Source organism: Carassius auratus, chromosome 37, assembly GCF_003368295.1.
Source record: "Carassius auratus strain Wakin chromosome 37, ASM336829v1, whole genome shotgun sequence".
NCBI lineage: Eukaryota > Metazoa > Chordata > Actinopteri > Cypriniformes > Cyprinidae > Carassius > Carassius auratus.
Window position 1 is genome coordinate 6,157,360 of NC_039279.1, and position 25,692 is coordinate 6,183,051.

Consider the following 25,692-nt stretch of genomic DNA (forward strand, 5'->3'; position numbering starts at 1 on the left):
AAGATGTGACAGTGAAAGCTGACAAAATATTTTACAAGTAAAAAAAATAAATGAATAAATAAATTCACAGAGAACTAATGTACAAATACTGTAATTTAATATTGGCAAATGAAAATGTTTTAATTGCATGTTCCTTAAGGTTCATTTATTATTATTATTTTTTACATAGTCCATTTCTGAAGACCTCTGAATCACAGTTTGCACTGCAGCAACAGATTTAAGCAGTCTGTCTTTGTCCTTATTTTCACGGGAAACCTGCTTTCATTGTAACTGGAGCACAGGGTGTGGGGATTTAGGATATTCCCTAGCAATCAGTTTGCTGTGGACCTTAATTGAGTACATAAACAACTTCACTCCAATTCTGTTAAACCTAGAGTGGAGGCTTTCATTCATATAGCTTCATTCTCTCTCCACAGCTGCCAGTATTTGGATTGTATACAGTGCTTTATTGCTGTTTTACCTCTGTTCTTCATAACTGTCTTAGACTCTGTCTTCTGGTATACTCTTTTTGAAGCCTTCCTCTGTCCTTTTATACGCTGCCCTGTTATTTTCAAAGCCGTGATGAAGCCTGTAGAAACAGGAACAAAGTGACTCTGGGGAAAATGTTCCCGGAACAAATTGGTCAAGAGATTTAACTCTGAATGGACCAGCAAAGCTCTTTTGAGAAGAGGAAGAGGTCTCCTCTAATGAGGAGTTTCAGCACAAATGAATACTCTCAACTCTTAATTTCTGGATTAGGTGAGTCAGGCTGTGGGTAGATCTCCACATACTCCCACAATCCTGTGCCCACCAGCAACAAAGGAATGACAAATCCCAACTGACACAATGCCTTCACTAATGAGAGTGTTCTGGGGGCATGAGAGATCTGGCCATCTCTCTCTCCCTCTATCCATCTTTTCTTGGTATCTGTACATACTCTGCATCTTCATATCCACACTTATCCCCGATATACAGACCCCTCCTTGTAATGTAGAAACAGATGTTTAATTTTCTGCTGTTGCGCTGACTAAAGCTGTGCTATTTCTGTTTCAGTCCATCATGGAGCAGTTCAACCCTTGCTTAAGGAACTTTGTTGCCATGGGGAAGACTTACGAGAAGGCCCTCTCCAGTGAGTACATCAGTGGCTTGTTCTTTATCACTCTTGCAGGCAATGAGCCAGCTATTCAAGCTCTTGTTTCATTGGTCTGCTTTAATTTATGAGAAGATACTGCTTGAAATCCATGGCTACAGGCAGCGCCACTCCTTGGTCGCATACAGCTTTCTGAATAACATCTGGGATTTGTTATTTCTAATATAAAAACTCACATTATTGCATAGAACTCTAGTAGAATGTTGTTTAAATGTTTGTCGAATGTTTGTTAAGAATTAATGTTTTTGTTTGTGGGGCGGAAGACGAATTGTTCCCTCGTAGTGATGATGTCATAGAATGTTACACGTCTAAACCCATTTGCACCCTGAAATCCCCTAAACATCCATTCGGTTCATGCATGTTGCATCTCCAGAGCGGTCACATAGCTTATATGTAACCAATGACAATTGATGGCGTATTTCTGTTATATGTGTGGACCTTCATGTGTGTTTTTTTGAGATGTTGACTGGGCAAGAACAAAGACATAGACGTTTCTGAGCAAAAATATGCACTGGGAGAAAGGGAGAGTAAAATGGAACAGAGGATGAGCGTAAATAGGCCAGAGAGAGCTTTGGGAACAGACACAGTCCCACAGAGGGAGCGAAAAAGGGAACACGGAAGATGTATATTGAGGACAAGAATGATACGTCACTACAAGGAGGACGAAGTATGGCACAAACAACACTAAGTAGCACAGAAGTCTGGTGTTCAGAGCAACGATTAAATATCCTTTTCTGCATTGCCTCTTTCTTGCACAATGCTTAATTCTGAGAATAATAATTTACGAACAATATCTCGTTTTTAACATTGTTGAAAAAACTGTTTTCCATGGCAAATTCTAACCAGACGACAAGCATGTTTATGTGTATTCCGAACACGAAAACCAAACAGCCAAACCAAACACCTAATCGGTCACAAAACACAGCCAATCGCAACTACAACTTCCACAGATTTTCCTCATATGTATGTTTATTATGTATGAGGAGTGGTATTTGTGTCCAGTAAGATTTCAGTCTGGGTGAGGTTTACTTGGCGTGAGGCCGTAAAAATAGAAAAACAACAATTGCAGATAAAACAGATAAGTCGTGATCGTGGCTTGTTAGAAAAACTGTGATAAATATGAAAGAACTTTTAAATCACTTTTCCCTTTTATTGCATTGCTTCTGGTTAGGACGCATTGTTAGGGTGTTCTACAGATGCTACCCCAATGCGATTTGTGTTATATTCAGGTAAATAATGCTGCCACATTGTCTTATCTCAGAGTATAATGCATACAGATTTCTTGCGTCCAGTTTAGCTCCACAGACAGGGCAGAAGCTGTAGGATGAGCATCGAATCTCAGTAGAGTTGCACTGTGCAAAGTACTGCAGAGAACCAATCACTTTCCTCACCATTTCAGAGTTCATCTTATATTTTATGAGGCAGAAAATACAAGAAAAAGACCAACGCTCTAGAGGCCGCGAGAGTGTGTGTATGTGTGCGAGAGTGTGAAGTCTGATAGATAAGGTTAAAAATAGACCCAACTTGAGTGAGATTTGGGCTACCATCCTTGTAGATCAGCCTTGGCTGCAGCTACGAAGGTTCACAGAATCCATCATGGGGATTTGCTTGAGTTGTAAATATGCCAGGTCTTGCAGGCAGCAGAGTGGAAACCCTCCATAGTACCCACTAATGACTAGTGCAGATGGTGGCCGCTGGGCATTTACAAGTTTTTGGACTGCTTGGCAAATGCAAGAAACCAATTGTAAAACTAATAGATCATTAACATGTCATATAGTAAAAAAAAAAAGAAAAATATTGGCTGCAATTGTTCAACAGAGATTTTTGGAGGTCCATTTGCATGCCCTGGAGTACATGATTATGTCGAGATGTCTTGTTCATAAGCAGCTGTTAAGCCTAAAGTCCTCCTTTGCCTTTTTCTTGGAAGTGTTGGAGAACTCTTAGAAATGAAGGATTGAAAGGGTTAGGAGGTTAAAAAAAATTAAGAATAAGAATAATTAGTGACCAAAGACCTTAACATTGGAGATTTCTGTCTGCACTGTGCTAGAGAATATCACATACAGACCTGCCATGTGATAACTGGGTCTAGATTGGCATTTTCGGTGGTTTTTAACTTTGGATTGTCTCCTGTGGCTGATCAATGTTTCTTTAGAGTTGGTTGGAGAGACTTTCTATCCTATTTTTCAGACCTCTGTAATCCTCTTTCCTTCTGCTGCCTCTCTCGTTCCTTTCCCCCTCACCACTCAGCCTAACCGCTGGAGCACCAAAGCCCCCAGATTTCCTCCTCTAATCCCTCACAACCAGGACGCACCTTATCCCGAGCCTGGGATTTGCACAGACACTAGCAAATAAGTCTATACATTCATTTGGAATTGGGCTGCCATTGGTGTAACCGTACTACCTCCACCGAAACACTCCAACTGCACTGAATTGGAATGGTCATGTGGCATTTTGAATTTGATGTGAATGTCATTGTCAATAAGGCTTTTAGGGATAGAAGTACAACAGTTTGTTCAAAATGTCAGAGGCCAGAAGCAGATCTTCTACATGTGGCAGTGCTGAGAATGCAATGCTTGCGTACTTTCATTGTGTACTGAGACAGAGATGCACCAATATTAAAATTCTGGTACAGAATTGTGTAACTTTGATACACAATAAGCGGACTTTAATTTTATGGCTGATATTAAATGCTACATTATTATGTCTAAATAAATGAAAAATAAAACACTAAGATCAAATGTTATAAAATGTTATTAACTGAATTTGGGCATCACATTTCTGTGCATTATAATGTACAGTATAAAAACGTGAATATTGATTTTGAGATTACCTAAAGAATACAGTGTTTTAGAGTTTTATTAAATTTGAGTGTTTTAATGATGCCAAAGTTAGATGGCAACAAAAGTGATATAAAATGTAAAAAAAATTAAATATGGGAACAGATATATCATTTCTACACTGAAAAAATAGTATGTGCTATGAAACAATATTAATATTTTTGAGTAGTTTTTTTAGGGCTTGATTTCTTGATTTATGGAATCAATTAAAATCATGTAAAATCTTAATAATTTGATCTATGACCCAGTGAACTTAATATTATGATTATTGAATTGTCCTAATTTATTTTAAGCTGATTCTCAAATTCTGCGATTTTTCAGTAAAGGCCTGTTTGTATTTTACTTTGACATTTAACATTTCACAAAAAGACTGTATACAGCTAGACAGCTTAAAATGGGAAAAAAAGTTTAATACTGCTCTAGCATTGGCAAAGCTACTGCTCACTGAACAAAGCATCATGACTCATAGTAGTAGTACATGCAGTTATCCACAACCTAACAATAAGTTCTACTCTTCTGCACAATGATAACAATAGAAATTCAACATAACAGAAATTCTTTCAAATGTCAAACATAATTGAACATTAAAGGGAACCTATTATGCCCCCTTTTTACAAGATTTAATATTGGTCTTGGGTATCTCCAGAATGTTTCTGTAAAGTTTCAGCTCAAAATACCCCACAGATCATTTATTATAACATATGGGAGAGATGTGTGTGTGTGTTGCCTTCTTTAAAACGTTCCACCTGGAATCAAAGATACAGTGATGCCAAACTCCGTCATGGCAGAAGAAAGCTGTTGTGTTTACAGCTGTGACAGAAAGCCCTTTTCCGGATCAACTAAACGCTGGATTTGAATTATGTGAAATATTTAAAGTTTGCATCTTATAATCTTTAAAATATGTCCAAGAGTTTTACACACCGATCTCAGTGTTTCCCACACATTGATTTATTTGTGGCGGCCTACCACAATATCGCCACTGACTGCCACAAATAGACGTTCGAAAGTATTTTGACTTTGTTGAACAAACATGAGCACTGCACGTTTCAAAATCAAAACATGGCACGGGTGTTTTTATATGAATGCATCATTTTTTAATGGAAGCGATTGTATTCAGAAAAATGTTGATGTCATTTTCATTTTATCTTTCCTATAATGCCTTGATAAAGTAGCGTTCATGAGCACAGTGCTGTTTTTATTAAAGGCCGTTACTGGGTAAACCGCTATTTCCGGCGCTATTAAGTGCCTCCTGCTGGCAGAGAGTGAACTTGCACTTTCAGTAAGCCTGCTGTTTTATATTTAAATTGTAAACATATATTTTACCCCCAGGGGAAGTGCTGCCACACATAGAGTGTAAGTCTGTGGGAAACACTGGGTCTGTTATTGTCGGGACATTTCCACGCCCCTAAATATGATGCAGCACAAAAAGAAACATGATTGGTTGCTTTACCTGTCAGTCATTTGGCCTCCGGGGTGGGCTTTGGTCTTTCAAAGCTGCCAAGGTTCCCAGAATTTCTGCCGACAGTCTGAAGGTCTGTCTACGTGAGATTATGAACTAACAAAAAATAATTACTAATAAAATATACACACTATTTTTAATGATCACCTTAATTTTTAATGAAAATTACAAGATCCATGATTGCAACTTTGTTTGATTGGAGTATAATTGCAACAATGCATGAAACAAATGTGCAAAGCATACTCAAAAACATTATTGAAATATTGGATACTATATTACAACAAATTTGATGTACTTCTGTCCCTCACAACCTTATACATTTGCATCAGAATAAATATGATGTGTTGGTCTATAGGATTCTTACCTGATTTTAACAGATACTTGATTTTGAAATTATGAAGTCAAGGCTGAACTTGTCTTATTCTACTACTATGTTTGCTAACCATGGCTAACCACTTGCTCTGTACCTTCTGGTTCTAACTTTCACTGTGTTCCAAGACACTTTGTGCTTCTTGGCACCGTCCTGCCTCACTAAACTGCCATGATCCTCTGGCTTCAAGAGAGCCTGATTGAGAGCCAGCCCTTCTCTGCCCTGGTGAAGCAGAAGAACCACAGCTGTCCCTGTGTTGGGACCTCACACAGAATGAGTGATTGCTCTCAGTAATGTGCTATCTGGTGTGAATGTTAAGTTTTGAAGGGTATCAAGCTTTTTGTTTGTTTTTTTTTATTTGAAAGTAATGGTACTTTTGCTATTCATTGCTCACCAATCACAAGCTCCACCCCCACCTCCCCCAGTTCTCCGGCCAAGCCATCATAGAACATATAGAGCTTAAAGCTTTCCCATCCACCACTCCTGTTTCCATAGATGCGGCACCTTTGGGTTGAGGGAAGCTTCGGGTTAGCACGTTAGCACACTCCCGATTCTTATGTCCCCAATGCTTCCATGTTTCCAGGTGTGACATTTGCAGCAAAAGGCTACTTCGACGCACTGGTGCGGATGGGAGAAATGGCCAGCGAGAGTCACGGCTCTAAGGATCTTGGTGAGTTATAGACTGTAGCTGCAGTGCCCCCTGTGGTTGGGAAGGGGGTTTGTAAAATAGAAAACTTGATGGTTTCAGTGTGAATGGCTTTGGATGTATGAGTACAATAGTACAGCATATTTAAGACTGTATCTTTGGATATAACACACACTATCTTTGTACAAATGTACACACTCTGCAGATTCAGTCATTTGCTTATAGGTGATTTGTTGCATTGTTCATTCTATCCTGTTGTCTTATTTCAATGTCTCTCTATGAAAAATTATTAATCTGTAGGAACTAGTATTTAGATTTAGGGAGTCATAGTGAGACTGGAAAACAATTCTTGACACATCTCAAATTTTCAGTAACAGTCTTAAGTGTGTTCTAATTATTTTGCAGTAAAATATGCAAAATTGCTGTTTCACAACCATAAACTTTGCAATTCCACTCTGCATTAGAACCAAAAAGATTCATTTTTAATTGTGATTTGTGCAAATTACAAATGTTGTGCATTAACTGTACCTTTAAATCATATTAAATCATTTATGTATTTTTAGCATACATTCCGCTTCAGATGACATCTGTCCCAACTTTGCTACATAAAACGCTACAAATTTTGTTTCCAATTTATTAATTTAAAATGAATGTTTTTTTTGAATTCGCTATGAATTTTGTGCATTAAGAAAGCATCTGCAAATCACTTATTTTCCTTCCAGACATTGTATGAATTATGCCCCATGAATGATTTCACAATGTCAATGAAAAGTATAATATTCAAGAATTTTTTGAGATGACATTCAAAAAACACATCTGAAGTCCCAGTACAAGTATGTTTTTCTTTCCTCGGAAATGTTGCTGTCAGTTGATTATTTATAAGTGACTGTGCCTTGTGTGGCAGTGACTAACTGATAAGTAAACACATTAGCAACTAATAGTAAAATGGGTGCACCAAATTCTTATCAGAATATACAAATAATACCTCAATTCTATTTACCTTTCCAGGAAAAGTTGTTCTTTTCTATTTGTATCCTGCTGAAAAGAGCATTCAAGTCTGAATATCATATGATCTATATCAGGTTAGGTATGTTTTTTGATTTCAAAGGGGAAATTTATTGAACAGTGTGGGTTTGAGCCTCAGTGCTCAAAGTATTGTTGTCCGGTTGTTTGTCCAGTGCTTCACTCGAGGTATAGTTTGAGTCTGATCAGACGGACTTCAGTGGAATGTGAGACTCTTGATAGGATTGGCTGTTGAATCTACAGCATAATCTTTTTTAAAAGCACATCAGATTGGCAGCAGCAAATATTTTCTCTTTAAAAGAGGACTGGAGGGGAGAGGCTTACAGAGGGACAAGAAAGCTGGTTAAACTACCATCATTGCCATCACTCATCTCAGAAAAAGTTTTCTGAGCATTCATCTTTTCAGTTTCACTGGTTGGTGTCTCATTGAATACATATTCAATGAAGCTCAGAATCCTGGCTCGAATTTGATCAGTAAAAGGCTATTATTTGAATGAATTCAGCTTCATCTTATACTGAAATTAGTTACCTGATTTCCAACATTCTCAATATCAAAACGGTATAGCTAGGCGGAGCTGGAGTCTTTATGAGATTATATTTTAATCTGGAAGAGAGCTATATCTAGAGCGCTGCTGTCTTAGCATTGTTAACAAAAAGCAGCAATATCTGTGTATGAAAAGTTTAAAGAGAAAAGTTTTATGAGGATTTATGTCTTTCAGGCTTTTCACCAGAGACTTTTAAAATCACTAGTCAAATGAAAGCATGTCTGTGTTTGATTTGTACCTTCATGATAATACAGAAAATATATATTATAATCTTCAAAAATGAATAATACTGGTTGGTATGAGGTGTATTCCCTCCCATACTAGAATGTGTCCATTGACAGATATTTTACTATACTGCAACTGTGGTAGATATCAGAAATAATATGTTATTATGATGGTGACAAGGAATAAACATGGATTAATAAAAATCCAGAATAAGGTGTGACCCAAGCAAATAGTTGTTTGTGTGCTAATACTTATTTTGCTGTTCGGTTTATTGGTATTCAAGTGTTACATAAGTCAGACATCATTATACTCCCCCTCTCTCAATAGTGCATTTAATATGTGCATGCATGGATTGATTATCTTTTTGTTTTTACCACTGTTCCAGTAATGCTCATGTCATCTGTGCCTGTTCTTTTACAATGAATGTCAAGCATGAGAGAACTACACTAGAATCATCATGCAGCTTTTACTAGGAATGCATGATATGTTGACACCATCTGCAAATATGTATTCTTTTTATTATAGTAGCAGCAGATATGGGACACAGCCTAATCAATAAACATCAGCCAGAGATTAAATATATGTGCATCCCATAAGTATCAGTGCTTCACATTTGTTGATAGTTTGTTGCTTGTGCATGTGTCTATGTTTCCCTATAAAGTCAATTCTTTTCTTACATTTTATCAACACTAATAAAAGTTGCCATCGAGTCTTTCCGTTCACGTGACCCAAGAGCACTCCAGATGCACGTCATAACCACAAAACATATCTGTTCCTTTTGTCTGGTTGCTCTCTGAGTGAGTACTATGATTGATTTGCATGAGCAAGACAAAGAAGTGTGTGTTCATGGTTGAGTGACAGGTTTTGTTAGGATCAGGTCTGACTCTGTTCTTTAAGCAGATGTTGAATGTCAGTGTTATTTAGATGCTTTGAATGAGCAAGCAAGACAGTGGCATGAAGTGAAAGATTTTATCCAGCTTGGCCACAGGCAGAAAGAGTTTGTGTTATAAATTTATACACATGCAGACTTGTGTGTGGGTGAGGTCCCAGTGTTAATAATTGATACAGACATATTTCTGGCTTTAGTATAATTGTATGCTATAAGGAAAGCAGTTTTGAGGGTTGGAGGCTTCACAGGCCTCGGACCATCATGATGATGGCCATTAATATTTAAAATCATTCGCACAGTCGCAGTGAAACACTTTTGCCCGTCAAAGTCAGCCCCATGTGAAGATGTTCCTGTCTTCTTTGACTTCTTAGCATGTCTATGAGATGGACCAAAGGGTTTTAAAGGATGTTGCACAAATGCGGCCACATGTGTATTAATAATGTACGATCTGAAGCTTAATGGGTAGAACCGTTCACATGCCTGAGGTATGTGTGCACTTGTTGTGTTATTGCTTATGGATGTCGACTTTTTGTCCAACAACCTAGTGCAGTTGACTTATGTATGTAGAATAAGCTGGTTTCTTTTATTTGTATTTATTAAGGTTATATAATATTCTATGTATTTTAGTTTCAAAAACATAAAAAATAATAATAATATAATCTCTCAAATTGCATTGCATCTCACACTGTTTTTTTAATAAGTATAAGACACTGCCCAGCCCAATTATACAGAATTTTCTCGCCCTCATATCACACACACACACACACACACACACACACACACACACACACACATATATTTATTCTGTAGAACACAAATGGAAGATATATTGAAAAACCCTGGCCTCCAAAATAACATTAGACCCCACTGAAGGCCTGATCGTACCAATGTTCTGAACAAAGAAATTCGGTTACATTTTCTGTTATTTACAGTCTGATGAGACTGTGTATAAAAAGCAGAAAAGCTGAATGAAAATGCAAATTCACGATTTTCATATATTTTTGTTTATCACTTAAAGGTTGAGTAAATTATGTCATAATTTTCATTTTTGAGAGACATATCCCTTTAAGAATAAAGGCCAGTTCACACCAAGAACGATAACTATAAAGTTAACTATAAAGATAACGAGAGCGTCCACACCAGCGAATGATATTGTCTTTGTATTCTAAGCGGACGCGCGTCTGTTGCTTTAAATTCTCGAGCACGTTACAGCAGGATTGATTCTGATTGGTTGGCAATGTTTTTATCGTTCATCAGAAAAAATAAAAAATTGTTCTGAAAGTGATTCCAACGATATCGTTTCTCTGTGCCTTTAACGTTATAGTTGTGGTGTGGACTCCGCTATTCTTTAATATGGAGAACGATTTTTTTAACTTTATCTTTATCGTTATGTTTATAGTTATCGTGCTTGGTGTGAACGGGGCTTAAGTCAGCTAGTCATTCATGCAATCCACTGACTAGTTGATTTACAAAATAATGTCAACTGGTTGGTTAAATTTTTACAACCTGATGTCAAATGTGATTCATCAGAACATACTGAATCACCTGAGATGAAAGTGAATACCAAGTAAACAGGACTAGATTAGCACCTACAATGATGTCAAATCTCAGGAAGCGACTAGTTAGAATGAAATGAGCGGAAGTGATCAAAATGTATGAAATTACATTATATCATTACAAGAGCTTTGCTCTCAGGATGCTGGATAATGGTGGGATTACATTAAGTGTCATTATCTTCCTCCTCATTGCATCCTCTACTCTGAATAACTCGGAGTCTCTTGCTGTGAAGAGATACGCAGTGATTCTTCAATGCAGCACTTGTGCATATCATATCACCCACCGCCTGCAGTCAGCCCACACACTGATGCAGGAACGCAGCCGGCCTGAGGAGAGAGAGGGAGCCATGAGCTAAAAATAGATGAAACGCTTGCCTTAACAGGAGAAGTTCCGTTAGAGAGAGAATGAGAGAGCAAGAGTAATGTGAATGCGGCCCGTGCTGTGAATTTAGAGGCCCAGAATGCCTCCTTGGTGATGTCAGTGTTTCCAAAAACAGCTTCCCCTGTCTGACTCTTCAATGCTGCACGAGTGTGTGTGGAATACTAAACAGCTTCCTCTTCCCTCTGCCTAAATATGGGTATCAGTTGTCACGGCTGTGTGACACCAGTAGGTTGTCGTCACGTCTGTAGTTTTAGCTTTAGGAGTTTACCATCAAATTACAACCATTTATGCAGATAATTATTCTTAATCCTGGATATTCTCGCTTGAACACAAATATTTGCAGAAAGGCAAGTGTGTTTTCTGACTAAACACGCTTAATTGCATCCGCAAGCATCTTCCTCTCGATGTAGTCACAAAATAACTCTGGGGTGTTTGTATAATTAGGCCTAATGCTGGCAAATCTTGGTGCAAACTAAAATGCTCCAGCAACACATGCGGTCTCATTTTTGATAAGCTATTCAAATAAATCCCTCAAAATATGCCTCACAGATCAGATTTCCAGTCCAAACATTGAGACTTTGTATGTTTAGCTTCTTTGCCACTGTGGCACATCACAATGCATGCTCTTTATGTTTGGAGAATAGCCCAAAGGCTAAGTCCCTCATTTTATTTATTTACAGTGAAAATAAATCCGGTAAATTTGCAAAACTATTAGCCTTTTCTGACCATGCTGAATAATGATCATTTTAATGAGAGAAAAAAATTGCTATCACAGCATGAGCACATGTGAGTTACCCGCGCCCATGCCGATATTTCGTTTTAAGCCATTATCGGCCGATGTCAATAACGTTCTGATAATATTATGCATTACTAATCAAACAAGACATTTATAAACTGTGGGAATATTCTTCTGTATGGATATGCACAGCTGTTTCTCTCTCTCTCCATTCTCAAGCCTTCAATTCCAGCTCACCACAGGAAGCCTAGAAATAGCACTTTATTATGTGATTGACTCCATCCTGATGTTTGGAGCGAAGCAGCAGGTTGGCACAGACAAACTTTCATTTTCACTCCAAGTCGGTGGAATTTGTAGTGTCATAACATAGTTTGAGTGTTTCCTCACCACATTGAAAGCCATTGTCTCACCCTCTGGGTATCTCTCGCTCCACACACAAACAAAGCACACATACAAAAAGAGAAATGCAAATGGCTCAAACACCTCTGAGGAATGAATCACAGAGCTGATTGCTTCAACAGATGCTATCGCAAACAGAATAGTAATAATTAATATCATATTTAATGATAAAAGTTCTGCAGCAGAGTGTATCAGAGAATTCAGTGGAGGAGACTTCAGTCCAAATGTGTTGAAGTTTGTCACATACATCTATGTGCTGTATAATTCCCCTCAGTATTGATGTTTATTACTTCTACCAAGGTCACAGAAAGAGTGAAATAATTTAAGAAAAACAAGAGATGGACAGGAGAGTGGGGCTAGTTTAATAAGAGACTGTACAACAGACGAATGGAAAAGGAAAAAGAATACAAGGATAAAAATGGAGAGTAGCAATCTTTTCCGTCCAATAAGTAGGTTTTCTCTCTCTTTTGCCCTCTTGCTCTGATGAGAGCGCATAGGGCTCATCTCTCTGGAAAGGTTAGGTTGACCCAGTGAGACTCTACTGTGTCATACAAATTATACCACTGTAATACTGCATCATGACTGCTGATAGGTCTTTGTAAAGGTTTTTTTTTTGGGGGGGGGCGAACCAAGTAAAGGTTTTGTATTCTAGTACGAAAAGGACACTTTACAATCCAATCAAGCTTTAAATCCGTTCCTATATCATGCTTACCTTAAAAAGGCTGGAGCCCTGCGCGCTGAAGAAAAAGTAGATATTGTGGCCACAATTTAAGAATTCATTCCCACGATTTATTAAATTTGTGGCCACATTTCATCACTTTGCTCCCTTGTTTTAGTTAAATTGCGACCATGTTGTACTGATTTTCTATTTATTAATTCCCTCATTTTAATGAAATCATGACTATGTTTCCTCGTTTTAATTTAGTTAAATAATGGGAAATGAGTGAATTAATTAATTCATTAATTAAGTCGAGGGAACAAATTCTTTGTGTCCCAAATGTCCTATTCCCGCCCCCCATCTGCAGTGCATCATTTTGAAAATAAAATGGTTTTCGGAAGCTGCTTCATTTCAGACTTGACCTGCATGTGCACTGCAAATCAAAAATCATTCTCTTTTTAAGCTCTTTTTGTATCATGTAGCTTACTAAGTACTGATAATTGATGATTTGTCAAACAAGCCAAACATTTTTTTAAGGCACATGTGACAGGGTGCTGACTAGATGCTACATTGTCTCTTTAGAGTGTCTCTTAATTGATTTGGCCCTGTAAAGAGCGGACAACAATACATTTAAATCTTTCAATCAAAGTTGCAGATGTTGTGATCCGTGCTGATTACGGCTAAGCGGTTTAAAGCCCTGCCGAGCACGGCTGAATTGCAGCAGAGAGATGGGGGTGGGAACTGGGAAGGATGAGGACGGGGACCATTGTGCTGATTTACAGGAATTGAGAGTGTGTCGACCTACAGACGAGATCTGGACGGCTGAGGCTAGGGCAAGGACAGAAGCAGAGGGGAATCCATGTTACATATACAATCTAATGTGAACCTGATTGATGCCCATAGGAAAGAAATACCTCAGATGATATTTAATTTCTCAGTTGTTTCTCACATGTGCTTAGACTTTCAGAAGAGCTCTCAATAGTGTCTGAAACTGCAGACTTGGCAGTTTAAGATGAACTTACTGTGAACCTTTTCTCAAAGGCCTAATGATCTATCCACATTTATGTCATATCTCTATCCTCTTAAGGCTAGGGTTGTAAGGTGCATGATTTTTGGTAATTTTTTTTACTAAAGTTAAAGTTTAAGTTTCTAGGAAGCGATAGACAACATAAGAAACAGAACATTATTGTGTGTTGATATGAATGCTATAGTTATAGTCATTGTTATGATAACCATTTTTGATGGGCCTTTACTGTATTTAGACAATTGCCTTGTTTTTTTGTTTTTTTTCTTGTAGGGAATTTTAGGAGAAACACCTGAGATATTTAAATGAAGAATAACCAATAAAATGTTCCTTTGATTGTTCAGCTAAAGTCTGAAATTGTGAGATTGAGCTGTAGAGGTCTGCATTTTTTCTCTCCTATTGTTAATCACAACATCCCTTGCACACCTGATATTCTGTGCATTACTATCATATCTAATCAATTTCTTCCTGAATAATGATTTCCTATTGGACAGCGGTGGGCTTAGAAAGTGTCATGTTCGTGACTGTTTTTCCCGTTTCCTGCTATTCTCTTTTATTATATATAGACTGAATTTGGGTACAGCGAGATTAGCATATGTGTAATGTGTGTGTGTGTATATCCACCATTATTAATCTCGGTTTCAATGGATGTTACTGGCTGGATGGCCTCTGCCGACCTTGAACTGAAACCACTGAATAAAACAGACTGTCCCTCTATTTCTCAGAAGGCAGGGCTTAAGAGGAAGGCTTGATTAGATATGTACTGCAGGCTGGTGCAGTTGTCCTGGGTCAGGCATGAAGGATTCAAAGACAGGCAGGGTCACGCTTTATAAAACACACTGTTTGGCTCAGTAGCTCAGATTTATGAGGGACGTGCATGGATTTCAAATATAAATGAGTGTGTATTGAAGGTATTTAATGTGTAGTGATATAGAAAACAATAGGCTGCACAATTTGAGCTATCATTCGTATTGCCTTGACTATACACCTCTATACATAGAGAAAGTGTGTTTATTACCTTGTGAGGAGGTAGAGAGAGACGTCATGCCCATTGGATGTCATGTGAGTACATGTACGTCTGTCATTGTTCATTTACAACAGAAAAGTTGTGTAAGTGCCTTGTCTTTTCAAAGTGTCTGCACTGATGCTGCCCCTGTGTTACATACTGTGTGCATTTTTGTTATTTTAATTGTATTATTCTATTAAGCCAGTTTAAACCTGATTAATGCAGAGTTAGACAAGTTTGATGGATGCATGGAAGGAAGATGTCTCAGCACCTATAATCATTTCTGCTCCTGTGGAAATGTGCATTGAAGTACTAATGTAATGAATGGAAGTTGTGTTCCAGGGCAGCTTTGCTAACTTGTTATGACTTAGAAATGTACAAGCACAACTACAATGATGCCACCACCAGCCAATTTGAGCTTTTATGGCCTTTTAAATCCTTGCACTTGATTTGTGCATTGGTTAAAAAACCAAACAAATAAGCAATTTCAGAAGCCAGATGTTTGATCCCACTGTAAAGGGGCTATATAATATAAGCAATACTACTTTTTTAACATACTAAAAAGACTTGCCTTGTAAGAGTCATTAATATTTGATTTATACAGTAGATTGCAAGCTCACAACTCAAAATATAAGTTATAAAATCATATTAATTAAACATGGGTGTTATAAAATGACAGTGCTGTGTGGCTTATTCTTTCACTGTGGCGTTATGGATTCAGCAGCTAACAGCGGTGTAGGAAACGCTGCTTGATATTGTGTTCATGAGACTAGTGCAGCTCTCTGGCCTGTGTTATTTATGCATTTAGTGTTTGAGATTTGACTCCTTCTCCCTGGGTAGCTTCTCACTCTTTCTCTCTTTCACACTGTATTAAGGTCTACTGTACTTTTGTTCCTGCTCAAACTAGGTCTTTGTTTTCTTTTTTCTTTTCTTTTTTTTCTTTTCTTTTTTACAATGCATTGCCTAAACAGAAGAGGCAGCATGTAGGTACCCTGACACAACACAACACACTCACAAAAAATGGCTGCATGAATCACCTCTTCTCTCTTTATTTGTCCTTTTTTATTCTTTTCTTCATTTTTCTGTCTCTTGTACTACAAAATGATGTTGAAATGAAAAAAATTGTGTGCTAACAACATTTTCTTTTTTTGACATCTTTTTGACATGATTTGTTTCTCATGCACTTGCAATATGCTTTTACTGTTTACATGAATACTTTATTTTATTTTGTTTGGTATGCATCTTTTATGAAGAATATTTTATTATTACTTTTTTTTGTCTGTGATCTTTTATTTATTTGGTTATATGGTTTGATATTTTGTGGTGTTTTTATTTAATTTATTCTATTTTGTTCATCAGATATTTTCTTGCACCTTAAGCTTGACTGACGGCCCATCTGGTTCATCATTTGTCTTTATTTTTCTCTTTTTTTCTCTTCCCTGCACCTTTGTCAGACTGCATGGTGTCCTGATATCAGGTGCAAAAGTATTACAGTGACAGTTTAATCTATTTCCTCTTTCTATCTCTCTCTCTCAAGGGGATGTGCTTTTTCAGATGGCGGAGGTTCACAGACAGATCCAGATGCAGCTGGAGGACATGGTGAGTATCATTAACTTGATGAAGATCGAATTGCCTCATAGGCTCACATTTTCTCATTACATTTTCTCACAACATGACTGAGTCAATCAGGCTGTATCTAAGAAGCTCCATTAGCCTCCAGGATAAGGAAATGAAAGGGAGTGGCAGCTCAAAATGTCACATCGACTTAGACGTTCTGTATATAAACGAAGGGCAGTAGTCCCTTTTACTAGTTTACATGTGTAAACACACAGCTGCAGATGTTATGCAAACCATATCTTAGTCCCTCTGAAAATTGACTAAACGTCTGTTAATTAGTATATTATTGATAGGACATCAGTTTTAGTTCTGTAAGGTTATTTTGGCAGTGTTAGTGAGTTTGGGGTGTGAAATGTGTAATCAAATGCAGAATTAATTTGTCATATGAGAGGAAAATTGCTGGTATGTTTCACTGTAGTGCTCGTGTATATGATATAAAATGTATTTGTCTACTGTAATTTTCAGCTGAAATCATTCCACAATGAACTACTCACAGAACTGGAGAAAAAAGTGGAATTGGATGTTCGCTACTTAAATGTAAGTTTATAAACATACACAGACATTTAAGTTGTGATCACATTTGCAACATTCTGCTAACATTTCACGGATGAAAAAAAGGCTGTTTTCTGTTGCCAACAGTGTGGTGATATGTATATATGTACACACACACACACACACACACACACACACACTTACAAACCAAGCAGAATCAATTGGTCATCACAGCTTGAACCAGTTGCGAAATCAGCATGAGGAAGTCCTTCACCCTTACATGAAATTCCCGATCGCAATGTCTGAATTTTACAAAAACACAGCATGTTAACTTTTTCCCATAATATTTTGTTCTTTCACCTGACTCAATGAACTAAGCACTGTCTCTGTCTCTGTTTCTTTATTAAATTGAAATGCATAAAGTCACTTCCAGTAACATAACTAGATTTCTTCCCCTTTTTACTTAATTGTCCTTATCCATATCCAAATAACACATTTTTTAAAGGCAATAATTGAGTTTACTGAATGTAATGAAAGCAAGAGTATTAGCAGCATTACACCATTGTCCTTTAAAAGGCTCTTCTCATCTGTGTTTTTACTACAGAGAAATCTTTTTACATGCATGAGCGATCAGATTGGCATCTGAAATGAGACTTTCAGCATCATAGATTGAGAAGTCTTCTTACTGGGATGTCTAACAGGCTTGTTTGTATATGCATTAGATTGACCATCAGCGTCTTGGCAAGAAATCAAAGCCACATTTATTCGGTCACCCATTTCCAGCGTTGACAGAAATAATGAACTACACTCCCATGCTTTCTGTCCCACACATAGTAAGGATGAAAAATAAACTGCGTCAGGCTCAATCAAATGTGGAAGGCAGCTTTGGCAGTGAAAACTAGTGCAAACAAAGATGTATGGTCTGAAACACAATGAATCCGTCAAGCAGGGGGTTCTGGGAAGACCCTTTGAGGACAATAAAAGACCTGATTGGGCTGATTTATCCAAGTTCCCATTAGTAAAGAACACGTGATGACCTTCATGTTCTTAGATGCTTGGTTCAGGTCAGTTAAGCATTGTTAAGAAACAGCCGATTCACAATTGGCACACTTTTAACATTTATTCGAATCTTTAAAGCTCAGGATATGCTGAAAATAAAGAAATAAAGCATACTTCGAGAGAGCCCAATCTCATTCTGTTCTTGTTGGCATTTAGCCACTTGAGGTCTTTCTGGAATAGTTGTTTGATTCATTTTTTTTAAATACAACTATTTAGTTCCCCGTCTTTTCCATTTGGATATTGTTAGGGGTCGATTGCGATGAGAGCCTTTTTATTTTATCTGGCAGGCAGCTCTGAAGAAATACCAGATGGAACACAGAAGCAAAGGAGAGAGTCTGGAGAAGTGCCAGGCCGAGCTGAAGAAACTGCGCAGGAAGAGTCAGGGCAGCAAGAACCCCTCCAAATATGGAGACAAGGAGATGCAGGTGAGTCAATGCTGCTCTTCAAATTTCAGGTGGAGGTACACCAAAAATTTTGGTGGAGGTACACCAAAAATGAGAAAGCTGGCACCATTTATTCTGCCTCATATGATTTAAAAAATTTAAAACCTTCTTTTGTGTAACAACTTTTTCCCAAAGACCAAACAACTTTTATTTATTTTTATCATTCTAAGCTCTATTGTATGACTTTAGAAGACCTGAAATATTACAAATCATTTGGCTTGACCATGTTTATGATACTTTTATGGCGCTTTTAAAGCTTGGAAGCTCTAGTCTTCATTAATTCTAATTGCTTGGAATAGAGTGTCAAGTCTTTTCAATGTAATTATAAATGTTAGTCTTCATATCTTGTAATTTTTTGTTGCATGGAGGAAAGTAATACAGATTTGGAACAACGTGAGGCTGAGTAAATGAGAGAGTTTATTTGTGGATGAACTATTTCTTTAAAATTTCCCTCAGTGTACAAAAGACAGACATAAATCAATTAGTCTTAAAATCAAAGTTTTGGAAATGTGATGTCTGTGCATTCTGATACTTCATGCTGGGATAAAATATTATTTGTATTTAAGATACATATTTTAAGATACATGACTGAAATTTGCCTTATGTAAAATGTAATTTCCATCACATATTTTTCTTTACAGAATGCTATTAAAGACAAACATGTTCCTGACTTTAGAATTCTGTAAACTTGTCTATTTCTGGAAGTACAGTTTGAACATACACCTTTGAATAGATTTGAGAGAGAATGAGAAAATTAAATATAAGTATATATGTTAAAACTTTATCAGAATGTGTGATTGTATTTTTACACTGGCTAAAGTGCTGATGGATATTCACACAGGATTTTCCGACATATTTTTGCTTTGCTACAATAACAATATTATTCATAACAAAAGATTCATAAAAAACTTGCAGACATCATGGTTATTCACAAGCTTTATTCAGAGATATCGATAAAGGAATATTTTTATAATCCGATATGCTGTTGCTCTTTTCATGCTCCTGCTTTGCACTGAATCAGGCAATAAGCTGTGAACCGAAAAAATGATTCCAGTTTTAGTCTGTTTGGCTTTTTAGGTGCTAAAGAAAATCCCACTCTGTTTGGCTGAAGTCCTTTCATACAATATTGTTCTTGTTTTGAGTGGGTTGCATTGTGTGTGGTGTCCTTGTGCTTTTGCTCATCGAGGCCTTATTGTATGGGGGTTGAATTGTCGGGATCGCTGTTTGTTTTGAACGTACGCCTCTCGCTACCGTCGTCACCAGGTGCGAGGTCAGGGGAAAGTGGGAGTGTTGTGCCATTAGCAGTAGGTGTGCTCCTCACAGTGGCGTGGAACACACTGTTGCATAACATGCTGTGGACTCTGCTTTAACGTGAACTTCCTGTTCCGGGTTTTAACAAAAACTGTAGGAGGATCAGTGAGCCAAACATCAGAGATGATTGATTTGTTATACTGGATCAGGGTGGGCCAAAATCCATAACTTAAAAATTAGCTTCCCTTGAATTTGTGAGTTTACATTTGAATTCAATTGCCCATGGTCAACGGGAAGCTGAATTTGAGTTGAGAAATTTAAATTGGAATGGCAGGAAAATGTAATTTATTGAACTTATTGATTGAGTTCAAAGAAATTAATTTAAAGAATTTCTGTAACTGAAAGAAAAGAAGCTGTTTCATGTTGAGTGGCTCCAATATGAAAACTGGAAAAACATTTTGGTGTTCTTTCACCAGCTAATTAAGTGATGATTTGTTTTTATTCACTTAAAATATAATAAAACGTTAGATTAATTTATATGCAATATTTAAGCAGCTATAGGCATTTCTTTTAATTGAATTTCCATTTAAATTCTCCTGCCTGAAACCACCATGTTCTGATTATGTGGTTTTATGTTGCAAATCTTGGCCTTTGGTAGACCTCAACGAATTCAGAGCCAAGCAGAAACAGAGGTGCTGATCTAGGTCTACTTATTTTCTTTGATACAGTATGCAGCTCTGATGTAAGGAGTGCATATAGATTGGAAATGGAGATTACATTCTGATTGTTAGTTTAGCTTGTGCTTCATAGCTTTGTGTGGCAAAGGGCTTCAGGTAAAAAAAAAAAATAGAAAAAGAAAGAAAAAAGATGTATGAATCGATGTGAGCCTCAGCTCATATACCCCAGACAATCCCCATGATTTTTTTTGAGCAGTTTACTAGGTGTGAAAGCTGAGATTTAGCCCTGAGAAAACACTGTGTATGTGTAAACCCTTCCCATGGTTCCCCACGTGTGTCAACTCTCTCATGAGATTTCTTAAATGTCAGTTTTCTATAATGTTTTTTTTTATTTTTCTGTAATAGCTTTGGTCAATTATTTATAGGTGTGTGTATGTTTTCATTCCACTTAGCGGTTTGAACCATGGATGAATTTTACATGTGGTCCCTGCTCTGCGTCATGCTGTGGAGAGTTTGCTTTCAGAGATGGCATGAACAGAATACTACAAAACTCACTACATGGTACCATAACGGTTTTTGGCCTATTTTAGAGATTTTTTTGGATCATTCTCCCTGATTAATAGAGAAACACAGGTCTGTTCCAGATCCCCTTTGCCAATATTACTACTGTGACCAGTGTAATGCACTCATTTCTCTGACAGAAAAAAACATTGGTTTCATCCACTTTTCTTAACAACTAGGAACGAAGAATTTAATTAATTACTGGCAGCATTCGCTATTAAAAGTGAAGACTAGCCAGTGTAGGGTCATCTTGTAATTGTAAGATGCAGAAATATATGATACATTTGAGTATTGCCTGTGCATTTTTGTACTTGTACCAACCTGGCAATGGACTTGTGCTGGTTCTATGTCTGAAGTTTTGTAAGTGCACAAAGTTTAATCTTAGCGTTCTACTTGAACTGCACATGTAAATGTACTCATGACTCAGACACTGCAAGAACATTTAAAAGGAGCAGAAAAGAGGTCTTGACCATGGGTCATTAAATACAAAGAAGATCCTTTGCTATAGTGCTGTCATTATCTGAAAAGAAAAAGATAGACCATCATATCTGATCCATTAGCATACAAAACATGCAGTCTATAGGCCTCCCTGATCTCATTTAGCCTCCTGTGTCCGCCTCTTATGCCGGAGACCCAGGTTCGAACCCCCCTCGACGCGAGTGCGAGGTGTGGTGGTGAGGACCCGGGAGAGAGGGGTTACATTGGTGCCGTGACCCGGATGGCAGTGAGGTTTAAGGGGGTGAGTGTAACGGAAGCCAGCAAGTAGGTGCTGTGCAGGTAAACCTCACTCCCTGATCTCAAGATACGCACTAGCAACAGATGTGCGAGGTGTAGTGGCGAGGACCTGGGAGAGAGTTTGGACCTGCAAAGTTTGTAGTTTCTAACTTTGTCAGATCCTGTAGAGAAGAGATATTATTTGAGGAAAAGTGTAACAACCATGCTTTGCCCTCAGCGTTTTCTTTCCTGTCACTTAGAATTTTTTTGCTGAGCAATTCCCAGGTCGCTTTAAATAAAGTAACATGTCAAAAGTAGATGTCTTTTAAGCTTGATGTGATGTGACTCACTCTTTGGAGTTGATGCTATGGGCCGAAATATTTAGCATTCAGCTGTTTTTGTGCATTCAGCAGTGTGACCAATCTCGCGCTCATGATCAGAGAGCTTCCTGGAAATGCTACATTTTACATTTAGTGTTTTACCTACAGGCTGATTAAATATAAACTAGCTTGACAACTCAGTACCTACTTTCATATTTGACATAACATCTGTTTCCTATTTAAAAGCTGAGGTATTGTAGCTCTTTGCATTTCATTATTTCTTCCTCTCTTTCATCTCTCGTGTTCTTTTTCACATTAGTTAAATGCTAAAGCATTATAAACAAGTCTATCTGATGTGCATCAGATTAAATAAACCTACAAAACTGTGTTTTGGTGCTGGTGTCATAGACCAGATGTGTACCAAATCAGTTTTAAACATTGGATGAGACATTGCTTTATTCATTTCAGCTTTCCAAGGCACCTAACCCATGAAACTCTAAGATTGAGAGTCTGTGTGAACATTGTACACATTCATACAGTGTTCCTGTTGCTCAACTGGTAGAGCACTGCGATAGCAAGCAAGCAAGCGCAAGGTTGGGGGTTTGATTCCCTGGGAGCACATGATATGTTAAATTGATAGCCTGAATGCACTGTAAGTCGCTTTGGATAAAAGCGTCTGCTAAATGCATAAATTTAATTTAAGTTTTTAATTTTCATACATCACTATGAACCCATAATACATTTTTGCATGATGCAATGACCTTTTCTAACTTTAGACTAATAATATACTTGCAAACAGTGATTGTTCATTAACACTTGGTGGGAATGAATCAGCAAAACTCTATGATATTACAATATCTACACAGGTTGAATAACCTTATGATGTGTGTCACTGTGTGTGCACAGTTTGGATTGCATCCAATTCCTGCAAGGTTTATGTCCTTGTTAGATGTTGTTTTGGTTGTGGCGTGATCTTTACAGAGGCAGCAGCCTTGGTCATTTTTATGTTGGGATACTTGAGTTTTATTTTATTTTAATTTAATTTTTTATTAGGCCAGTTAAATTCAGCCCTTACCAGCTTTGCTTACTATGTATTATTGAGATTCAGCATTCCCATTTGCTTCCATACAATGAGAGTAACAGCAAGCCTACATGGTTGTCATTTGAAATGTGTGGTTTCTTCTGGCATGGCCTTTATTACATCAGGCTGTGTTAAACTGGGGCATTGTTTGTCATTTTTTTATGTCTGCTACACACCACCTTCCCTGTCCCTCAGTACGTCGAGACCATCACCAGCAAACAAAATGAGCTGGATAAATACATCTCTGAGAGCTACAAGAATGCCCTGTCTGAAGAGAGACGGAGGTATTGCTTCCTTGTTGACCGTCAGTGTGCAGCGGCCAAAACTAGCAACGCCTACTACACCAAGGTGAGAATTCATGTCATGCTGAAGAAAATTTGGGTAGCAGAAACACTGAAATTCAGTTAATTTAAATAAAACTTGTGTTAAGCATGCATTTTAGCCATTATTTTCACATTTAGATGTGTTAAAGACAACATGAAATGCCATATACAAAACATTTAGCTTCCGCAATGTGATATATTTTGATGTGAAGCGGAGTAATTAGTAGGGTTCATTTGGTTTAATCAATATTTGGTTGGGTCATTGAGTCAGTTAACCTTTTGTTACATTAGAAAACTTTACAAAGACATCTAAAAAAGAATACAAGTTCAAATTTGATTACATGTTGTCTTTAACCTTCAATCATGTAATGTATTAATACAGATCATATACTATTAATTATAAGTATCCATTTAGCCAAGTAAAATAAATACTCATATCAACTTCACACTCTGTGTTCAGTTGTTTCTGCTCCCAAATCCCATTTAGTCAAGTCATTCATTTCATTTCAGTGCTGATCATTCCATCATGCTTGCTAGAGAATGTGCTATACTGTGTGTATTGGGAAAGTTTCTTAGATTGGGTCAAAAAGTCACTCATGCTAGTGCCGTAAAATTGTGTTTTTTTGTTTGTTTGTTTGTTTTTTACAATGCAAAATGATTTATAATCAAGACTACAATTTATTGCTTACTAATTGTATCAAGGAGGTGGTGCCACCCATATATAAAACACAAGTGTGAAGGGTGATTATTCTTTTTAGAACATTACATCCACACTGAACAAAAATAGAGTAGAGATCTGGTGATATCTCTTGGATTCACCAACATGCAGAAGACCAGTCATTCCCACGTAAGCGAGATTCACTCCTCTACTGTGACGCCCACGCTTCAGAGTTGGTGATAGACAGAGCATTGGGAGCAACGATGGCAAGTGAAGGAGAAGAAAAAGAGGAGGGCCAGGCAGAGAGTGGCCCACTTTTACAAGAACAGACTGTTCAGACGATAATCACTGTTTTCATGTATGCGTGTAGGAAGATTCATACTGAAGAAATGTCTCTGTAGGCAACTCCAGAAACATTTTAGACAAAGTCATTACCTAAGGGGAAGATTATATTGGGGTCTATTCTATGCATTACTACTTTATTATCCTCTTCTGTGAGAACAGGAAGAGCGAAGTGACCTGAATTAAAATGACCATCTGCCAGAGTTTGTCATGGCTGGATCTTAACACCGTCGCCCACACCAGTCATGGTTCTTGAGACTTATTCACTTGTCTGCAACTGAGGGCAGAAGGAACAAAGAGAGCATAAAAAAATCTCTCATTCTCAGATGACTAAGAGATTTTACCACTGGGATGAAAATGGAAAAAAACATCTTAAACATGTAATGAAATTTGCACATTTGAAGGGTTCAAAGATTTATTGGGAACTAATAGGCAGTTAGGTAGTGGTCTCAGAAATGCATTTGTGTGATGCCTTTTCACACATGCAATTCTGAGACCACTACAAACCGCCTATTAACTTTTTATGCTTTTTTTTAAATTATATGCTTTTATCCAAAGTAATAATAGTAGTGCTTTACTCTTTGAGGGGTTTGAACTAGCAACATGCCAGTTAGCAGCCAATATGCTACATGTTGAACAATGACCAAAGCTGACCCAAAAATGAAACTGACATTCACTTATGTCCTTCCAAACTTTTACCATATAACACAAAAGGAGGAGATCAACATATTTCGCAGCATATTTATTCTTCTTTTTTTTGCTCTGTATTTCAAGTCTTCTTATGCTGATTATTATAGTTTTATTAGTTATTCACATGTATTCAGAGCTCCCAAATATAAATTGCTGTTACATATTCTTGTTTAGCATCTTTGATAAACCCGGCACAACATGTCTTTTAAGTACCAAGAGCTACAACAAAGACTTTGAAGGGTCTTTGTTAGTATTTCATTACTTTGAGTGAGTAAATTAACAACATGTGAGTGAGTAAATTATGACAGAATTTTAATTTTTAGGTAAACTGTACTTTTAAAACAATGTTAATATCGCCAGTGCTTTAGCTTGGCATTAGCTTAATGAGCTGTGACTACTGAATCTTGTGACTTTACACATGAACTGTCCTGCTAGACTTGAAACTTTTGGATCAGCATTTAACTTTCTGGATAAAATGGAAACTGCGCTCATCATTTCATTTTCTATTGTGACGTATATCAGAGTGAAAAATGGCTTCTCTAAAAAACATAGGGTTGGCAGAGGGAGGAGTTGATAAGAA

The 25,692-nt window shown here is 37.4% G+C and overlaps 1 protein-coding gene across 11 annotated transcripts in view; it reads left to right on the forward strand.

The window, feature by feature from the left end:
• LOC113055982 (brain-specific angiogenesis inhibitor 1-associated protein 2-like) overlaps positions 1 to 25,692 on the forward strand; it is a 48,408-nt gene that overhangs the window by 11,231 nt on the left and 11,485 nt on the right. For 6 of the 11 annotated variants that reach the window (XM_026222396.1, XM_026222402.1, XM_026222398.1 and 3 more), the window contains exons 2-8: positions 1,033 to 1,108; positions 6,379 to 6,465; positions 15,856 to 15,867; positions 16,422 to 16,483; positions 16,967 to 17,038; positions 18,340 to 18,477; positions 23,295 to 23,447. In XM_026222396.1, coding sequence (XP_026078181.1) covers positions 1,033 to 1,108; positions 6,379 to 6,465; positions 15,856 to 15,867; positions 16,422 to 16,483; positions 16,967 to 17,038; positions 18,340 to 18,477; positions 23,295 to 23,447 — 600 coding nt within the window. The remainder of the gene's footprint in view (positions 1 to 1,032; positions 1,109 to 6,378; positions 6,466 to 15,855; positions 15,868 to 16,421; positions 16,484 to 16,966; positions 17,039 to 18,339; positions 18,478 to 23,294; positions 23,448 to 25,692) is intronic. The other 5 variants (XM_026222397.1, XM_026222405.1, XM_026222399.1 and 2 more) reach the window with 4 other exon arrangements.